This window comes from Engystomops pustulosus, unplaced genomic scaffold (assembly GCF_040894005.1).
Source record: "Engystomops pustulosus unplaced genomic scaffold, aEngPut4.maternal MAT_SCAFFOLD_285, whole genome shotgun sequence".
Lineage (NCBI taxonomy): Eukaryota > Metazoa > Chordata > Amphibia > Anura > Leptodactylidae > Engystomops > Engystomops pustulosus.
This window is the reverse complement of record NW_027285164.1, coordinates 96,726-113,137: the sequence shown is the minus strand read 5'-3', so window position 1 is coordinate 113,137 and position 16,412 is coordinate 96,726. Positions and strand designations below refer to the sequence as shown.

The window sequence follows — 16,412 nt, the reverse complement described above, 5'->3', positions numbered from 1 at the left end:
GATGAAGCGAATGTTGACCTCGAATACGGACACCTCAGCGTTCTGGAAGACAAGGAAGGGCAGAACCGTGAGCCGCCAGCAGGGGGCGCAGCACACACCCGGGGCGCTGCCAGTACTTACCACACCAAAGTCCAGGTTGTTGGCCACCCACTCCTGACCATCGCGGAATTCATCCAGGAGCCCCATGATGTACAGGGTGTCCAGCGCATCCACAATGGTGGCCCCCATCTGAGAGTTACCTGCAGGGGCCGACAGGAGATGTAATACCAGAGCAGGCCTGAGGGGGCAGCACCTGACCTACTGTGCACAGCACTGGGGGGGGGCAGCGGAATGTATGGCACTCACCAAATATATTCGTGGAGTGACCCTTCCGGGCGATGGGCCTCAGCTCGTTGTGTCCCCAGCCGTATTGTCTGTAATTGTCCCAGGCGTGTTTCATCATCTGCCGGAGGAAGAACACGTCTTATATCATGTCCTGTGCCGCAATATCGGATAATATCCTGGGCCCAGCCTCCTGCGCAGTCAGCTCCTCCCCTCACCATCCTGGGACCCGCCTCCTGCAGTCAGCTCCTTCCCCTTCCCACGCTGGTCCCAACCTTCTGCGCAGTCAGCTCCTCCCCTCACCACCCTGGCACCGAATCCTGCAGTCAGCTCCTCCCCTCACCACCCTGGCACCGAATCCTGCAGTCAGCTCCTCCCTTCACCACCCTGGGCCCTGCCTCCTGCAGTCAGCTCCTCCCCTCACCACCCTGGGCCCCTCCTCCTGTGCAGTCAGCTCCTCCCCTCACCACCCTGGGCCCAGCCTCCTGTGCAGTCAGCTCCTCCCCTCACCACCCTGGGCCCAGCCTCCTGTGCAGTCAGCTCCTCCCCTCACCACCCAGGGCCCAGCCTCCTGTGCAGTCAGCTCCTCCCCTCACCACCCTGGGCCCAGCCTCCTGCGCAGTCAGCTCCTCCCCTCAGCACCCGGGGCCCCACCTCCTGTGCAGTCAGCTCCTCCCCTCAGCACCCGGGGCCCCACCTCCTGCACAGTCAGCTCCTCCCCTCAGCACCCGGGGCCCCGCCTCCTGCACAGTCAGCTCCTCCTCTCACCACCCTGGGCCCAGCCTCCTGTGCAGTCAGCTCCTCCCCTCACCACCCTGGGCCCAGCCTCCTGTGCAGTCAGCTCCTCCCCTCACCACCCTGGGCCCAGCCTCCTGCCCAGTAAGCTCCTCTCCTCACCACCCTGGGCCCCACCTCCTGTGCAGTCAGCTCCTCCCCTCACCACCCTGGGCCCAGCCTCCTGTGCAGTCAGCTCCTCCCCTCACCACCCTGGGCCCAGCCTCCTGTGCAGTCAGCTCCTCCCCTCACCACCCTGGGCCCAGCCTCCTGTGCAGTCAGCTCCTCCCCTCACCACCCTGGGCCCAGCCTCCTGTGCAGTCAGCTCCTCCCCTCACCACCCAGGGCCCAGCCTCCTGTGCAGTCAGCTCCTCCCCTCACCACCCTGGGCCCAGCCTCCTGCGCAGTCAGCTCCTCCCCTCAGCACCCGGGGCCCCACCTCCTGTGCAGTCAGCTCCTCCCCTCAGCACCCGGGGCCCCACCTCCTGCACAGTCAGCTCCTCCCCTCAGCACCCGGGGCCCCGCCTCCTGCACAGTCAGCTCCTCCTCTCACCACCCTGTGCCCAGCCTCCTGTGCAGTCAGCTCCTCCCCTCACCACCCTGGGCCCAGCCTCCTGTGCAGTCAGCTCCTCCCCTCACCACCCTGGGCCCAGCCTCCTGCCCAGTAAGCTCCTCTCCTCACCACCCTGGGCCCCACCTCCTGTGCAGTCAGCTCCTCCCCTCACCACCCTGGGCCCAGCCTCCTGTGCAGTCAGCTCCTCCCCTCACCACCCTGGGCCCAGCCTCCTGTGCAGTCAGCTCCTCCCCTCACCACCCTGGGCCCAGCCTCCTGTGCAGTCAGCTCCTCCCCTCACCACCCTGGGCCCAGCCTCCTGTGCAGTCAGCTCCTCCCCTCACCACCCTGGGCCCAGCCTCCTGTGCAGTCAGCTCCTCCCCTCACCACCCTGGGCCCAGCCTCCTGTGCAGTCAGCTCCTCCCCTCACCACCCTGGGCCCAGCCTCTTGTGCAGTCAGCTCCTCCCCTCACCACCCTGGGCCCCTCCTCCTGTGCAGTCAGCTCCTCCCCTCACCACCCTGGGCCCAGCCTCCTGCGCAGTCAGCTCCTCCCCTCACCACCCTGGGCCCCACCTCCAGTGCAGTCAGCTCCTCCACTCCCCACCCTGGGCCCAGACTCCTGCACAGTCAGCTCCTCCCCTCACCACCCTGGGCCCAGCCTCCTGTGCAGTCAGCTCCTCCCCTCACCACCCTGGGCCCAGCCTCTTGTGCAGTCAGCTCCTCCTCTCACCACCCTGGGCCCAGCCTCCTGCCCAGTAAGCTCCTCTCCTCACCACCCTGGGCCCCGCCTCCTGTGCAGTCAGCTCCTCCCCTCACCACCCGGGGCCCCGCCTCCTGCACAGTCAGCTCCTCCTCTCACCACCCTGGGCCCAGCCTCCTGTGCAGTCAGCTCCTCCCCTCACCACCCGGGGCCCAGCCTCCTGCCCAGTAAGCTCCTCTCCTCACCACCCTGGGCCCAGCCTCCTGTGCAGTCAGCTCCTCCCCTCACCACCCGGGGCCCCGCCTCCTGCACAGTCAGCTCCTCCCCTCACCACCCTGGGCCCAGCCTCCTGTGCAGTCAGCTCCTCCCCTCACCACCCTGGGCCCAGCCTCCTGCCCAGTAAGCTCCTCCCCTCACCACCCTGCGCCCAGCCTCCTGTGCAGTTACCTCGTCCCCTCACCGCCCTGGGCCCAGCCTCCTGCAGTCAGCTCCTCCCCTCACCACCCTGGGCCCCTCCTCCTGTGCAGTCAGCTCCTCCCCTCACCACCCTGGGCCCAGCCTCCTGTGCAGTCAGCTCCTCCCCTCACCACCCTGGGCCCCACCTCCAGTGCAGTAAGCTCCTCCACTCCCCACCCTGGGCCCAGACTCCTGCACAGTCAGCTCCTCCCCTCACCACCCTGGGCCCAGCCTCCTGTGCAGTCAGCTCCTCCCCTCACCACCCAGGGCCCCGCCTCCTGCACAGTCAGCTCCTCCTCTCACCACCCTGGGCCCAGCCTCCTGTGCAGTCAGCTCCTCCCCTCACCACCATGGGCCCAGCCTCCTGCCCAGTAAGCTCCTCTCCTCACCACCCTGGGCCCCGCCTCCTGTGCAGTCAGCTCCTCCCCTCACCACCCAGGGCCCCGCCTCCTGCGCAGTCAGCTCCTCCCCTCACCACCCTGGGCCCCCCCTCCTGCACAGTCAGCTCCTCCCCTCACCACCCTGGGCCCAGCCTCCTGTGCAGTTACCTCCTCCCCTCACCACCCTGCGCCCAGCCTCCTGTGCAGTCAGCTCCTCCCCTCACCACCCTGCGCCCAGCCTCCTGTGCAGGCAGCTCCTCCCCTCACCACCCTGTGCCCAGCCTCCTGCGCAGGCAGCTCCTCCCCTCACCACCCTGGGCCCAGCCTCCTGTGCAGTTACCTCCTCCCCTCACCACCCTGCGCCCAGCCTCCTGTGCAGTCAGCTCCTCCCCTCACCACCCTGCGCCCAGCCTCCTGTGCAGTCAGCTCCTCCCCTCACCACCCTGTGCCCAGCCTCCTGCGCAGTCAGCTCCTCCCCTCACCACCCTGGCACCGAATCCTGCAGTCAGCTCCTCCCCTCACCACCCTGGGCCCAGCCTCTTGTGCAGTCAGCTCCTCCCCTCACCACCCTGGGCCCAGCCTCCTGCGCAGGCAGCTCCTCCCCTCACCACCCTGGGCCCAGCCTCCTGCGCAGGCAGCTCCTCCCCTCACCACCCTGGGCCCAGCCTCCTGCCCAGTCAGCTCCTCCCCTCACCATCCTGGGCCCTGCCTCCTGTGCAGTCAGCTCCTCCCCTCACCACCCTGGGCCCCGCCTCCTGCACAGTCAGCTCCTCCCCTCACCACCCTGGGCCCAGCCTCTTGTGCAGTCAGCTCCTCCCCTCACCACCCTGGGCCCAGCCTCCTGCGCAGTCAGCTCCTCCCCTCACCACCCTGGGCCCAGCCTCCTGCACAGTCAGCTCCTCCCCTCACCACCCTGGGCCCAGCCTCCTGCACAGTCACCTCTTTGATCTTGTCCCGTTTCTCCCGGATGTCGGGATCCCCGGGGTCCCCATTCTTCAGCTCGGGCAGGTTGGGCACTGGGGCCAGGGGCACGGGCGGGTTGTCTTTCTTCTTCAGCTCCTCCTGCAGTTTGTTCTTCTCGGTCTGGATCTCGGCCCGTATTTCGTCTCGCGACTTCTTCAGCTTCTCCTTGGCCTCCTCCAGGGCGCGCTCGTGGTCCGCACGGATCTTATTCCTCAGCTGCTCCTCCTCCTCCCTGCGGGAAAAAGAGAAAACAACATGGAAAACTGCGACCAAAACATTCAGTGGGTCACATCCTCACACTGCCGCGCCCTGGCAGCCCCCCCACACCAGAGCTGGGGTACAATGCCGGGGTGCAGGGGGTACAGCCTCCAGCATCAGGACTATTCATCCAGAGCTGGGGTACAATGCTGGGGTGCAGGGGGTACAGCCTCCAGCACCAGGACTATTCATCCAGAGCTGGGACACAATGCCGGGGTGCAGGGGGTACAGCCTCCAGCATCAGGACTATTCATCCAGAGCCGGGGTACAATGCCGGGGTGCAGGGGGTACAGCCTCCAGCATCAGGACTATTCATCCAGAGCTGGGACACAATGCCGGGGTGCAGGGGGTACAGCCTCCAGCATCAGGAGTATTCATCCAGAGCTACGTTGAGCAGGAAGGGCCCAGCGCAGATCTGAGAGCGGTCACTTCTATGGGAAATCTCCTGCAGGTTCTTGGTTTTTCTGGTGTTTATTTTCTCGGTCGGTCATTTTGTCTGTTTAGTGATCTCTATACATAACTCTACACCAGCGAGATCCCTACAGGATAATCCCGGGAGCTCAGCATAGTCTGCACATGCAGGACATAGCGACTACCCGGCAGCCTTCAGCACAAGGAGGAGCTTGCAGCATGTAAGAAGTAGTACAAACCAGCAGTGAAAAGGTTACATGAAATGTACTGTCTGTGCTGTATGAGCACTGAGGGCAGTCAGCTTCCCTGCTGTGTGGATTGGGTCTGGAGAGCAGAAGGTGGAGGAAGGGGCTGCAGAGGAGCGTGGACAAAGCATGCTCTGCTGAATCACAGACTGGGATGGAGGAACTGATAGGGAACATGGGAGATCTTGTAACTCATTATTGTTAGCAGAAAAACCTCTTCATCCACAGACACAAGGCTCCTGCTAGCTACACACACATACAATCACATGACCTCAACAACCCCCCAGAGAGAGCAGGCAGCAGCAGCAGCAGCACGTGACCCGCCCCTCCCTCCAGAGAGAGCAGGCAGCAGCAGCAGCAGCACGTGACCCGCCCCTCCCTCCAGAGAGCAGGCAGCAGCAGCAGCAGCACGTGACCCGCCCCTCCCTCCAGAGAGAGCAGGCAGCAGCAGCAGCAGCACGTGACCCGCCCCTCCCTCCAGAGAGCAGGCAGCAGCAGCAGCAGCACGTGACCCGCCCCTCCCTCCAGAGAGAGCAGGCAGCAGCAGCAGCAGCACGTGACCCGCCCCTCCCTCCAGAGAGAGCAGGCAGCAGCAGCAGCAGCACGTGACCCGCCCCTCCCTCCAGAGAGAGCAGGCAGCAGCAGCAGCACGTGACCCGCCCCTCCCTCCAGAGAGAGCAGGCAGCAGCAGCAGCACGTGACCCGCCCCTCCCTCCAGAGAGAGCAGGCAGCAGCAGCAGCACGTGACCCGCCCCTCCCTCCAGAGAGAGCAGGCAGCAGCAGCACGTGACCCGCCCCTCCCTCCAGAGAGAGCAGGCAGCAGCACGTGACCCGCCCCTCCCTCCAGAGAGAGCAGGCAGCAGCAGCAGCAGCAGCACGTGACCCGCCCCTCCCTCCAGAGAGAGCAGGCAGCAGCAGCAGCAGCAGCACGTGACCCGCCCCTCCCTCCAGAGAGAGCAGGCAGCAGCAGCAGCAGCAGCACGTGACCCGCCCCTCCCTCCAGAGAGAGCAGGCAGCAGCAGCAGCAGCAGCACGTGACCCGCCCCTCCCTCCAGAGAGAGCAGGCAGCAGCAGCAGCACGTGACCCGCCCCTCCCTCCAGAGAGAGCAGGCAGCAGCAGCAGCACGTGACCCGCCCCTCCCTCCAGAGAGAGCAGGCAGCAGCAGCACGTGACCCGCCCCTCCCTCCAGAGAGAGCAGGCAGCAGCAGCAGCACGTGACCCGCCCCTCCCTCCAGAGAGAGCAGGCAGCAGCAGCAGCAGCACGTGACCCGCCCCTCCCTCCAGAGAGAGCAGGCAGCAGCAGCAGCAGCACGTGACCCGCCCCTCCCTCCAGAGAGGGCAGCAGCAGCAGCAGCACGTGACCCGCCCCTCCCTCCAGAGAGAGCAGGCAGCAGCAGCAGCAGCACGTGACCCGCCCCTCCCTCCAGAGAGAGCAGGCAGCAGCAGCAGCAGCACGTGACCCGCCCCTCCCTCCAGAGAGAGCAGGCAGCAGCAGCAGCAGCACGTGACCCGCCCCTCCCTCCAGAGAGAGCAGGCAGCAGCACGTGACCCGCCCCTCCCTCCAGAGAGAGCAGGCAGCAGCACGTGACCCGCCCCTCCCACCAGAGAGAGCAGGCAGCAGCAGCAGCAGCACGTGACCCGCCCCTCCCTCCAGAGAGAGCAGGCAGCAGCAAAACATGACCTGCCCCTCCCTCCAGAGAGAGCAGGCAGCAGCCGCACGTGAGCCGCCCCTCCCTCCAGAGAGAGCAGGCAGCAGCAGCACATGACCCGCCCCTCCCTCCAGAGAGAGCAGGCAGCAGCAACACATGACCCGCCCCTCCCTCCAGAGTTAGAATCCTACCATCTCCTTGTGGTAACATACTACAGTCCCACAGAGACAATCAGCCGCAGCAGAGGAAGGGGAGGAGTCTGGGAGATGACAAGACAGAAAACAAGTTCCCCCCCCTATCTATATACACCAGTATCATTACCCCACTGCAGAGCATTGCACCGGTACTGCCCTAACCTGGACCCAGCACCAGCCCAACAACCGGATCACAGCCAGAACACGAAAAAGACAGAGACTGAGGGGCCACGTACCGGACCCCAGACTCTGCAGCTGCTAGAACATATAGTAACTACATCATCATTGTGCATCATACTCCAGAGCTGCACTCACTATTCTGCTGCTGGTGCAGTCACTGTGTACATACATGACATTACTTATCCTGTACTGATCCTGAGTTACATCCTGTATTATACTCCAGAGCTGCACTCACTATTCTGCTGCTGGTGCAGTCACTGTGTACATACATGACATTACTTATCCTGTACTGATCCTGAGTTACATCCTGTATTATACCCCAGAGCTGCACTCACTATTCTGCTGCTGGTGCAGTCACTGTGTACATACATGACATTACTTATCCTGTACTGATCCTGAGTTACATCCTGTATTATACACCAGAGCTGCACTCACTATTCTGCTGCTGGTGCAGTCACTGTGTACATACATGACATTACTTATCCTGTACTGATCCTGAGTTACATCCTGTATTATACTCCAGAGCTGCACTCACTATTCTGCTGCTGGTGCAGTCACTGTGTACATACATGACATTACTTATCCTGTACTGATCCTGAGTTACATCCTGTATTATACTCCAGAGCTGCACTCACTATTCTGCTGCTGGTGCAGTCACTGTGTACATACATGACATTACTTATCCTGTACTGATCCTGAGTTACATCCTGTATTATACCTCAGAGCTGCACTCACTATTCTGCTGCTGGGGCAGTCACTGTGTACATACATGACATTACTTATCCTGTACTGATCCTGAGTTACATCCTGTATTATACCCCAGAGCTGCACTCACTATTCTGCTGCTGGTGCAGTCACTGTGTACATACATGACATTACTTATCCTGTACTGATCCTGAGTTACATCCTGTATTATACACCAGAGCTGCACTCACTATTCTGCTGCTGGTGCAGTCACTGTGTACATACATGACATTACTTATCCTGTACTGATCCTGAGTTACATCCTGTATTATACACCAGAGCTGCACTCACTATTCTGCTGCTGGTGCAGTCACTGTGTACATACATGACATTACTTATCCTGTACTGATCCTGAGTTACATCCTGTATTATACTCCAGAGCTGCACTCACTATTCTGCTGCTGGTGCAGTCACTGTGTACATACATGACATTACTTATCCTGTACTGATCCTGAGTTACATCCTGTATTATACTCCAGAGCTGCACTCACTATTCTGCTGCTGGTGCAGTCACTGTGTACATACATGACATTACTTATCCTGTACTGATCCAGAGTTACATCCTGTATTATACCCCAGAGCTGCACTCACTATTCTGCTGCCGGTGCAGTCACTGTGTACATACATGACATTACTTATCCTGTACTGATCCAGAGTTACATCCTGTATTATACCCCAGAGCTGCACTCACTATTCTGCTGCCGGTGCAGTCACTGTGTACATACATGACATTACTTATCCTGTACTGATCCTGAGTTACATCCTGTATTATACTCCAGAGCTGCACTCACTATTCTGCTGCTGGTGCAGTCACTGTGTACATACATGACATTACTTATCCTGTACTGATCCTGAGTTACATCCTGTATTATACCCCAGAGCTGCACTCACTATTCTGCTGCTGGTGCAGTCACTGTGTACATACATGACATTACTTATCCTGTACTGATCCTGAGTTACATCCTGTATTATACCCCAGAGCTGCACTCACTATTCTGCTGCTGGTGCAGTAACTGTGTACATACATGACATTACTTATCCTGTACTGATCCTGAGTTACATCCTGTATTATACACCAGAGCTGCACTCACTATTCTGCTGCTGGTGCAGTCACTGTGTACATATATGACATTACTTATCCTGTACTGATCCTGAGTTACATCCTGTATTATACCCCAGAGCTGCACTCACTATTCTGCTGCTGGTGCAGTCACTGTGTACATATATGACATTACTTATCCTGTACTGATCCTGAGTTACATCCTGTATTATACCCCAGAGCTGCACTCACTATTCTGCTGCTGGTGCAGTCACTGTGTACATACATGACATTACTTATCCTGTACTGATCCTGAGTTACATCCTGTATTATACTCCAGAGCTGCACTCACTATTCTGCTGCTGGTGCAGTCACTGTGTACATACATGACATTACTTATCCTGTACTGATCCTGAGTTACATCCTGTATTATACCCCAGAGCTGCACTCACTATTCTGCTGCTGGTGCAGTCACTGTGTACATACATGACATTACTTATCCTGTACTGATCCTGAGTTACATCCTGTATTATACCCCAGAGCTGCACTCACTATTCTGCTGCTGGTGCAGTCACTGTGTACATACATGACATTACTTATCCTGTACTCATCCTGAGTTACATCCTGTGTTATACCCCAGAGCTGCACTCACTATTCTGCTGCTGGTGCAGTCACTGTGTACATACATGACATTACTTATCCTGTACTGATCCTGAGTTACATCCTGTATTATACACCAGAGCTGCACTCACTATTCTGCTGCTGGTGCAGTCACTGTGTACATACATGACATTACTTATCCTGTACTGATCCTGAGTTACATCCTGTATTATACTCCAGAGCTGCACTCACTATTCTGCTGCTGGTGCAGTCACTGTGTACATACATGACATTACTTATCCTGTACTGATCCTGAGTTACATCCTGTATTATACTCCAGAGCTGCACTCACTATTCTGCTGCTGGTGCAGTCACTGTGTACATACATGACATTACTTATCCTGTACTGATCCTGAGTTACATCCTGTATTATACCCCAGAGCTGCACTCACTATTCTGCTGCTGGGGCAGTCACTGTGTACATACATGACATTACTTATCCTGTACTGATCCTGAGTTACATCCTGTATTATACCCCAGAGCTGCACTCACTATTCTGCTGCTGGTGCAGTCACTGTGTACATACATGACATTACTTATCCTGTACTGATCCTGAGTTACATCCTGTATTATACACCAGAGCTGCACTCACTATTCTGCTGCTGGTGCAGTCACTGTGTACATACATGACATTACTTATCCTGTACTGATCCGGAGTTACATCCTGTATTATACTCCAGAGCTGCACTCACTATTCTGCTGCTGGTGCAGTCACTGTGTACATACATGACATTACTTATCCTGTACTGATCCTGAGTTACATCCTGTATTATACTCCAGAGCTGCACTCACTATTCTGCTGCTGGTGCAGTCACTGTGTACATACATGACATTACTTATCCTGTACTGATCCAGAGTTACATCCTGTATTATACCCCAGAGCTGCACTCACTATTCTGCTGCCGGTGCAGTCACTGTGTACATACATGACATTACTTATCCTGTACTGATCCTGAGTTACATCCTGTATTATACTCCAGAGCTGCACTCACTATTCTGCTGCTGGTGCAGTCACTGTGTACATACATGACATTACTTATCCTGTACTGATCCTGAGTTACATCCTGTATTATACCCCAGAGCTGCACTCACTATTCTGCTGCTGGTGCAGTCACTGTGTACATACATGACATTACTTATCCTGTACTGATCCTGAGTTACATCCTGTATTATACCCCAGAGCTGCACTCACTATTCTGCTGCTGGTGCAGTCACTGTGTACATACATGACATTACTTATCCTGTACTGATCCTGAGTTACATCCTGTATTATACACCAGAGCTGCACTCACTATTCTGCTGCTGGTGCAGTCACTGTGTACATACATGACATTACTTATCCTGTACTGATCCTGAGTTACATCCTGCATTATACTCCAGAGCTGCACTCACTATTCTGCTGCTGGTGCAGTCACTGTGTACATACATGACATTACTTATCCTGTACTGATCCTGAGTTACATCCTGTATTATACCCCAGAGCTGCACTCACTATTCTGCTGCTGGTGCAGTCACTGTGTACATATATGACATTACTTATCCTGTACTGATCCTGAGTTACATCCTGTATTATACCCCAGAGCTGCACTCACTATTCTGCTGCTGGTGCAGTCACTGTGTACATACATGACATTACTTATCCTGTACTGATCCTGAGTTACATCCTGTATTATACTCCAGAGCTGCACTCACTATTCTGCTGCTGGTGCAGTCACTGTGTACATACATGACATTACTTATCCTGTACTGATCCTGAGTTACATCCTGTATTATACCCCAGAGCTGCACTCACTATTCTGCTGCTGGTGCAGTCACTGTGTACATACATGACATTACTTATCCTGTACTCATCCTGAGTTACATCCTGTATTATACCCCAAAGCTGCACTCACTATTCTGCTGCTGGTGCAGTCACTGTGTACATACATGACATTACTTATCCTGTACTGATCCTGAGTTACATCCTGTATTATACTCCAGAGCTGCACTCACTATTCTGCTGCTGGTGCAGTCACAATGTACATACATGACATTACTTATCCTGTACTGATCCTGAGTTACATCCTGTATTATACCCCAGAGCTGCACTCACTATTCTGCTGCTGGTGCAGTCACTGTGTACATACATGACATTACTTATCCTGTACTCATCCTGAGTTACATCCTGTATTATACCCCAAAGCTGCACTCACTATTCTGCTGCTGGTGCAGTCACTGTGTACATACATGACATTACTTATCCTGTACTGATCCTGAGTTACATCCTGTATTATACCCCAGAGCTGCACTCACTATTCTGCTGCTGGTGCAGTCACTGTGTACATACATGACATTACTTATCCTGTACTGATCCTGAGTTACATCCTGTATTATACCCCAGAGCTGCACTCACTATTCTGCTGCTGGTGCAGTCACTGTACATACATGACATTACTTATCCTGTACTGATCCTGAGTTACATCCTGTATTATACCCCAGAGCTGCACTCACTATTCTGCTGCTGGTGCAGTCACTGTGTACATACATGACATTACTTATCCTGTACTGATCCTGAGTTACATCCTGTATTATACACCAGAGCTGCACTCACTATTCTGCTGCTGGTGCAGTCACTGTGTACATACATGACATTACTTATCCTGTACTGATCCTGAGTTACATCCTGTATTATACCCCAGAGCTGCACTCACTATTCTGCTGCTGGTGCAGTCACTGTGTACATACATGACATTACTTATCCTGTACTGATCCTGAGTTACATCCTGTATTATACTCCAGAGCTGCACTCACTATTCTGCTGCTGGTGCAGTCACTGTGTACATACATGACATTACTTATCCTGTACTGATCCTGAGTTACATCCTGTATTATACCCCAGAGCTGCACTCTCTATTCTGCTGCTGGTGCAGTCACTGTGTACATAAATGACATTACTTATCCTGTACTGATCCTGAGTTACATCCTGTATTATACCCCAGAGCTGCACTCACTATTCTGCTGCTGGTGCTGTCACTGTGTACATACATGACATTACTTATCCTGTACTGATCCTGAGTTACATCCTGTATTATACCCCAGAGCTGCACTCACTATTCTGCTGCTGGTGCAGTCACTGTGTACATACATGACATTACTTATCCTGTACTGATCCTGAGTTACATCCTGTATTATACCCCAGAGCTGCACTCACTATTCTGCTGCTGGTGCAGTCACTGTGTACATACATGACATTACTTATCCTGTACTGATCCTGAGTTACATCCTGTATTATACTCCAGAGCTGCACTCACTATTCTGCTGCTGGTGCAGTTGTTGGGAACCCAATGTTTGTGTCCTCCTGGTGTATGATTGGTTAGTTGCTCTCGGGGTGCCGCCTCCCCATGTACATGTCCTAGTTACCGGCGGCTGGTGGGGGCTCCCTGTATCCTCTGTGCTGTTAGAGCAGATGTAATGAGAGATTAGCGGGGGACGAGGGGCCCCCAGAGGCTCTAATACCAGTAACCATTTCACTGCCAGGGACTGTGATGCACTAGAACAAGTCACCCCTGCAACTTAGAGAGGACCCCAGGCCAGGGGATCCCCAGACACAGGAGGATGGGGGGGGGACCCTCGGTAAGTAGCTGCGTCCCCGGCTGATGGGGGCACTGGGTAGTGTCATGTGGTTGCAGTCGGGGGGTTCTGCACATTATGATTGGGTGCGGCCCCTCACGCCCTGGCTGCTCTTACCTGTGCCGGTGCTGGTCGTGGCCCAGGCCGTGGATGAGGAAGCCCCCGGCGCTCTTGTCGCCCTTCTCGGAGTCGATGTGGGGGATGAGGACGTCCTCCAGGCCCAGGTCAAAGCGTTTGTGTTTGGAGGAGTCCGGCAGGAAGAAGAAGGCGCCAAAGCAGAGGGTGATGAAGGCGCTGAGGATGAGGAGCAGGATGAACTTCTCTGACAGCCGCAGGGTGGCGCGGTGGTGGGGGATGGAGGAGGTGCCCAGGCTGAGCGGGGGGATCCTGCGCCCCGATAGAGGGAGCAGCGCCGGGGTGGTCATGTCTCAATCAGGTGATGCCAAATGTACAATGCATTGAGGGAGAGAACACACAGCGCCCACCAGGTGTCACACCCGGGCACCCAACACAGAGGAGACCTCACACACCACAGAGGAGACCACACAGGCCAGGGGCGGCCAACACAGAGGAGACCTCACACGCCACAGAGGAGACCACACAGGCCCAGAGCGGCCAACACAGAGGAGACCTCACAGGCCCGGGGAGGCCAACACAGAGGAGACCTCACAGGCCCGGGGAGGCCAACACAGAGGAGACCTCACTCACTACAGAGGAGACCACACAGGCCAGGGGTGGCCAACACAGAGGAGACCTCACTCACTACAGAGGAGACCACACAGGCCCGGGGCGGCCAACACAGAGGAGACCTAACTCACTACAGAGGAGACCACACAGGCCAGGGGTGGCCAACACAGAGGAGACCTCACTCACTACAGAAGAGACCTCACAGGCCCGGGGAGGCCAACACAGAGGAGACCTCACAGGCCCGGGGAGGCCAACACAGAGGAGACCTCACTCACTACAGAGGAGACCACACAGGCCAGGGGTGGCCAACACAGAGGAGACCTAACTCACTACAGAGGAGACCACACAGGCCAGGGGTGGCCAACACAGAGGAGACCTAACTCACTACAGAGGAGACCTCACAGGCCCGGGGAGGCCAACACAGAGGAGACCTCACAGGCCACAGAGGAGACCACACAGGCCCGAGGCAGCCAACACAGAGGAGACCTCACACACCACAGAGGAGACCACACAGGCCCGGGGAGGCCAACACAGAGGAGACCACACAGGCCCAGAGCGGCCAACACAGAGGAGACCTCACTCACTACAGAGGAGACCACACAGGCCCAGAGCGGCCAACACAGAGGAGACCTCACACGCCACAGAGGAGACCTCACAGACCCGAGGCAGCCAACACAGAGGAGACCACACAGGCCAGGGGCGGCCAACACAGAGGAGACCTCACACGCCACAGAGGAGACCACACAGGCCTGAGGCAGCCAACACCGAGGAGACCACACAGGCCAGGGGTGGCCAACACAGAGGAGACCTCACACGCCACAGAGGAGACCACACAGGCCAGGGGCGGCCAACACAGAGGAGACCTCACAGGCCCGGGGTGGCCAACACAGAGGAGACCTCACTCACTACAGAGGAGACCACACAGGCCAGGGGCGGCCAACACAGAGGAGACCTCACACACCACAGAGGAGACCACACAGGCCCGAGGCAGCCAACACAGAGGAGACCTCACACACTACAGGCGCCCACCACACAGAGGAGACCTCACACACCACAGGCGCCCACCACACAGAGGAGACCTCACACACCACAGGCGCCCACCACAGAGAGGAGACCTCACACACCACAGGCGCCCACCACACACACACCCGGGCTTGTCAGGGGCAGTGGCGGCTGCAGTCCCTCAGTGCTGACAGGTATCCAGCCCCAGCTGCGCCTCCTCACTGACAGGTTCCGGTGCAGATGCGGCCCTTCCTCCCTCCCTCCCTGCCAGCTGCGCCCCGGGCCCGGCCGGAGCTGACGTGGTTTGCGGGGGACGTATTAAGGCGGTGCACAGGCGGTGTCCGCAGGGAGCATGCGCAGTCCCGGGTGTCGCCCTCCCGCTGCTGCCGGAGATCTTCCGCGGCTCCTCCTCTGTCTCATACGTTAGTCGGTCCTTTCGCCATCTTGGCCGGGTGGGCGGAGCGAGGAGGGGCTGCCATGGAGACGCCAGGTTCGCAGCAGCCAATCATTGCTAAGAAATAGAGTTAGTGTCCGAAGGACGTCACTTCCGGCGTCAATGGTCACGTGTAGATGACCTGTGCTACTTCCGCCATTCTATGTGAGGGCAAGCAAAGTATCACACTGGATAGGATTAGATACACAGCTCAGCACACAGTATCACACAGGAGAGGATTAGATACACAGCTCAGCACACAGTAATAAGTATCACACAGGAGAGGATTAGATACACAGCTCAGCACACAGTATCACACAGGAGAGGATTAGATACACAGCTCAGCACACAGTATCACACAGGAGATGATTAGATACACAGCTCAGCAGACAGTATCACACAGGAGAGGATTAGATACACAGCTCAGCACACAGTATCACACAGGAGATGATTAGATACACAGCTCAGCACACAGTATCACACAGGAGATGATTAGATACACAGCTCAGCACACAGTATCACACAGGAGAGGATTAGATACATAGCTCAGCACACAGTATCACACAGGAGAGGATTAGATACACAGCTCAGCACACAGTATCACACAGGAGATGATTAGATACACAGCTCAGCAGACAGTATCACACAGGAGATGATTAGATACACAGCTCAGCAGACAGTATCACACAGGAGAGGATTAGATACACAGCTCAGCACACAGTATCACACAGGAGAGGATTAGATACACAGCTCAGCACACAGTATCACACAGGAGAGGATTAGATACACAGCTCAGCACACAGTATCACACAGGAGAGGATTAGATACACAGCTCAGCACACAGTATCACACAGGAGATGATTAGATACACAGCTCAGCACACAGTATCACACAGGAGATGATTAGATACACAGCTCAGCACACAGTATCACACAGGAGAGGATTAGATACAGAGCTCAGCACACAGTATCACACAGGAGAGGATTAGATACACAGCTCAGCACACAGTATCACACAGGAGATGATTAGATACACAGCTCAGCAGACAGTATCACACAGGAGATGATTAGATACACAGCTCAGCAGGCAGTATCACACAGGAGAGGATTAGATACACAGCTCAGCAGACAGTATCACACAGGAGAGGATTAG

General features: G+C 56.3%; 1 protein-coding gene across 1 annotated transcript; it reads right to left on the bottom strand.

The window, feature by feature from the left end:
• Nucleotides 1-3: 3 nt before the first annotated feature.
• LOC140110481 (mannosyl-oligosaccharide 1,2-alpha-mannosidase IB-like) lies at nucleotides 4-15,333 on the bottom strand (the record flags this gene model as incomplete). The annotated part of the gene is made up of 6 exons (XM_072132232.1): nucleotides 14,223-15,333; nucleotides 13,256-14,091; nucleotides 4,125-4,380; nucleotides 346-442; nucleotides 121-239; nucleotides 4-42 (listed from the first exon to the last, which is right to left on the bottom strand). Coding segments are annotated over exons 2-6 (819 nt in total), but the record flags the coding sequence as incomplete, so codon positions are not given.
• Nucleotides 15,334-16,412: the final 1,079 nt, after the last annotated feature.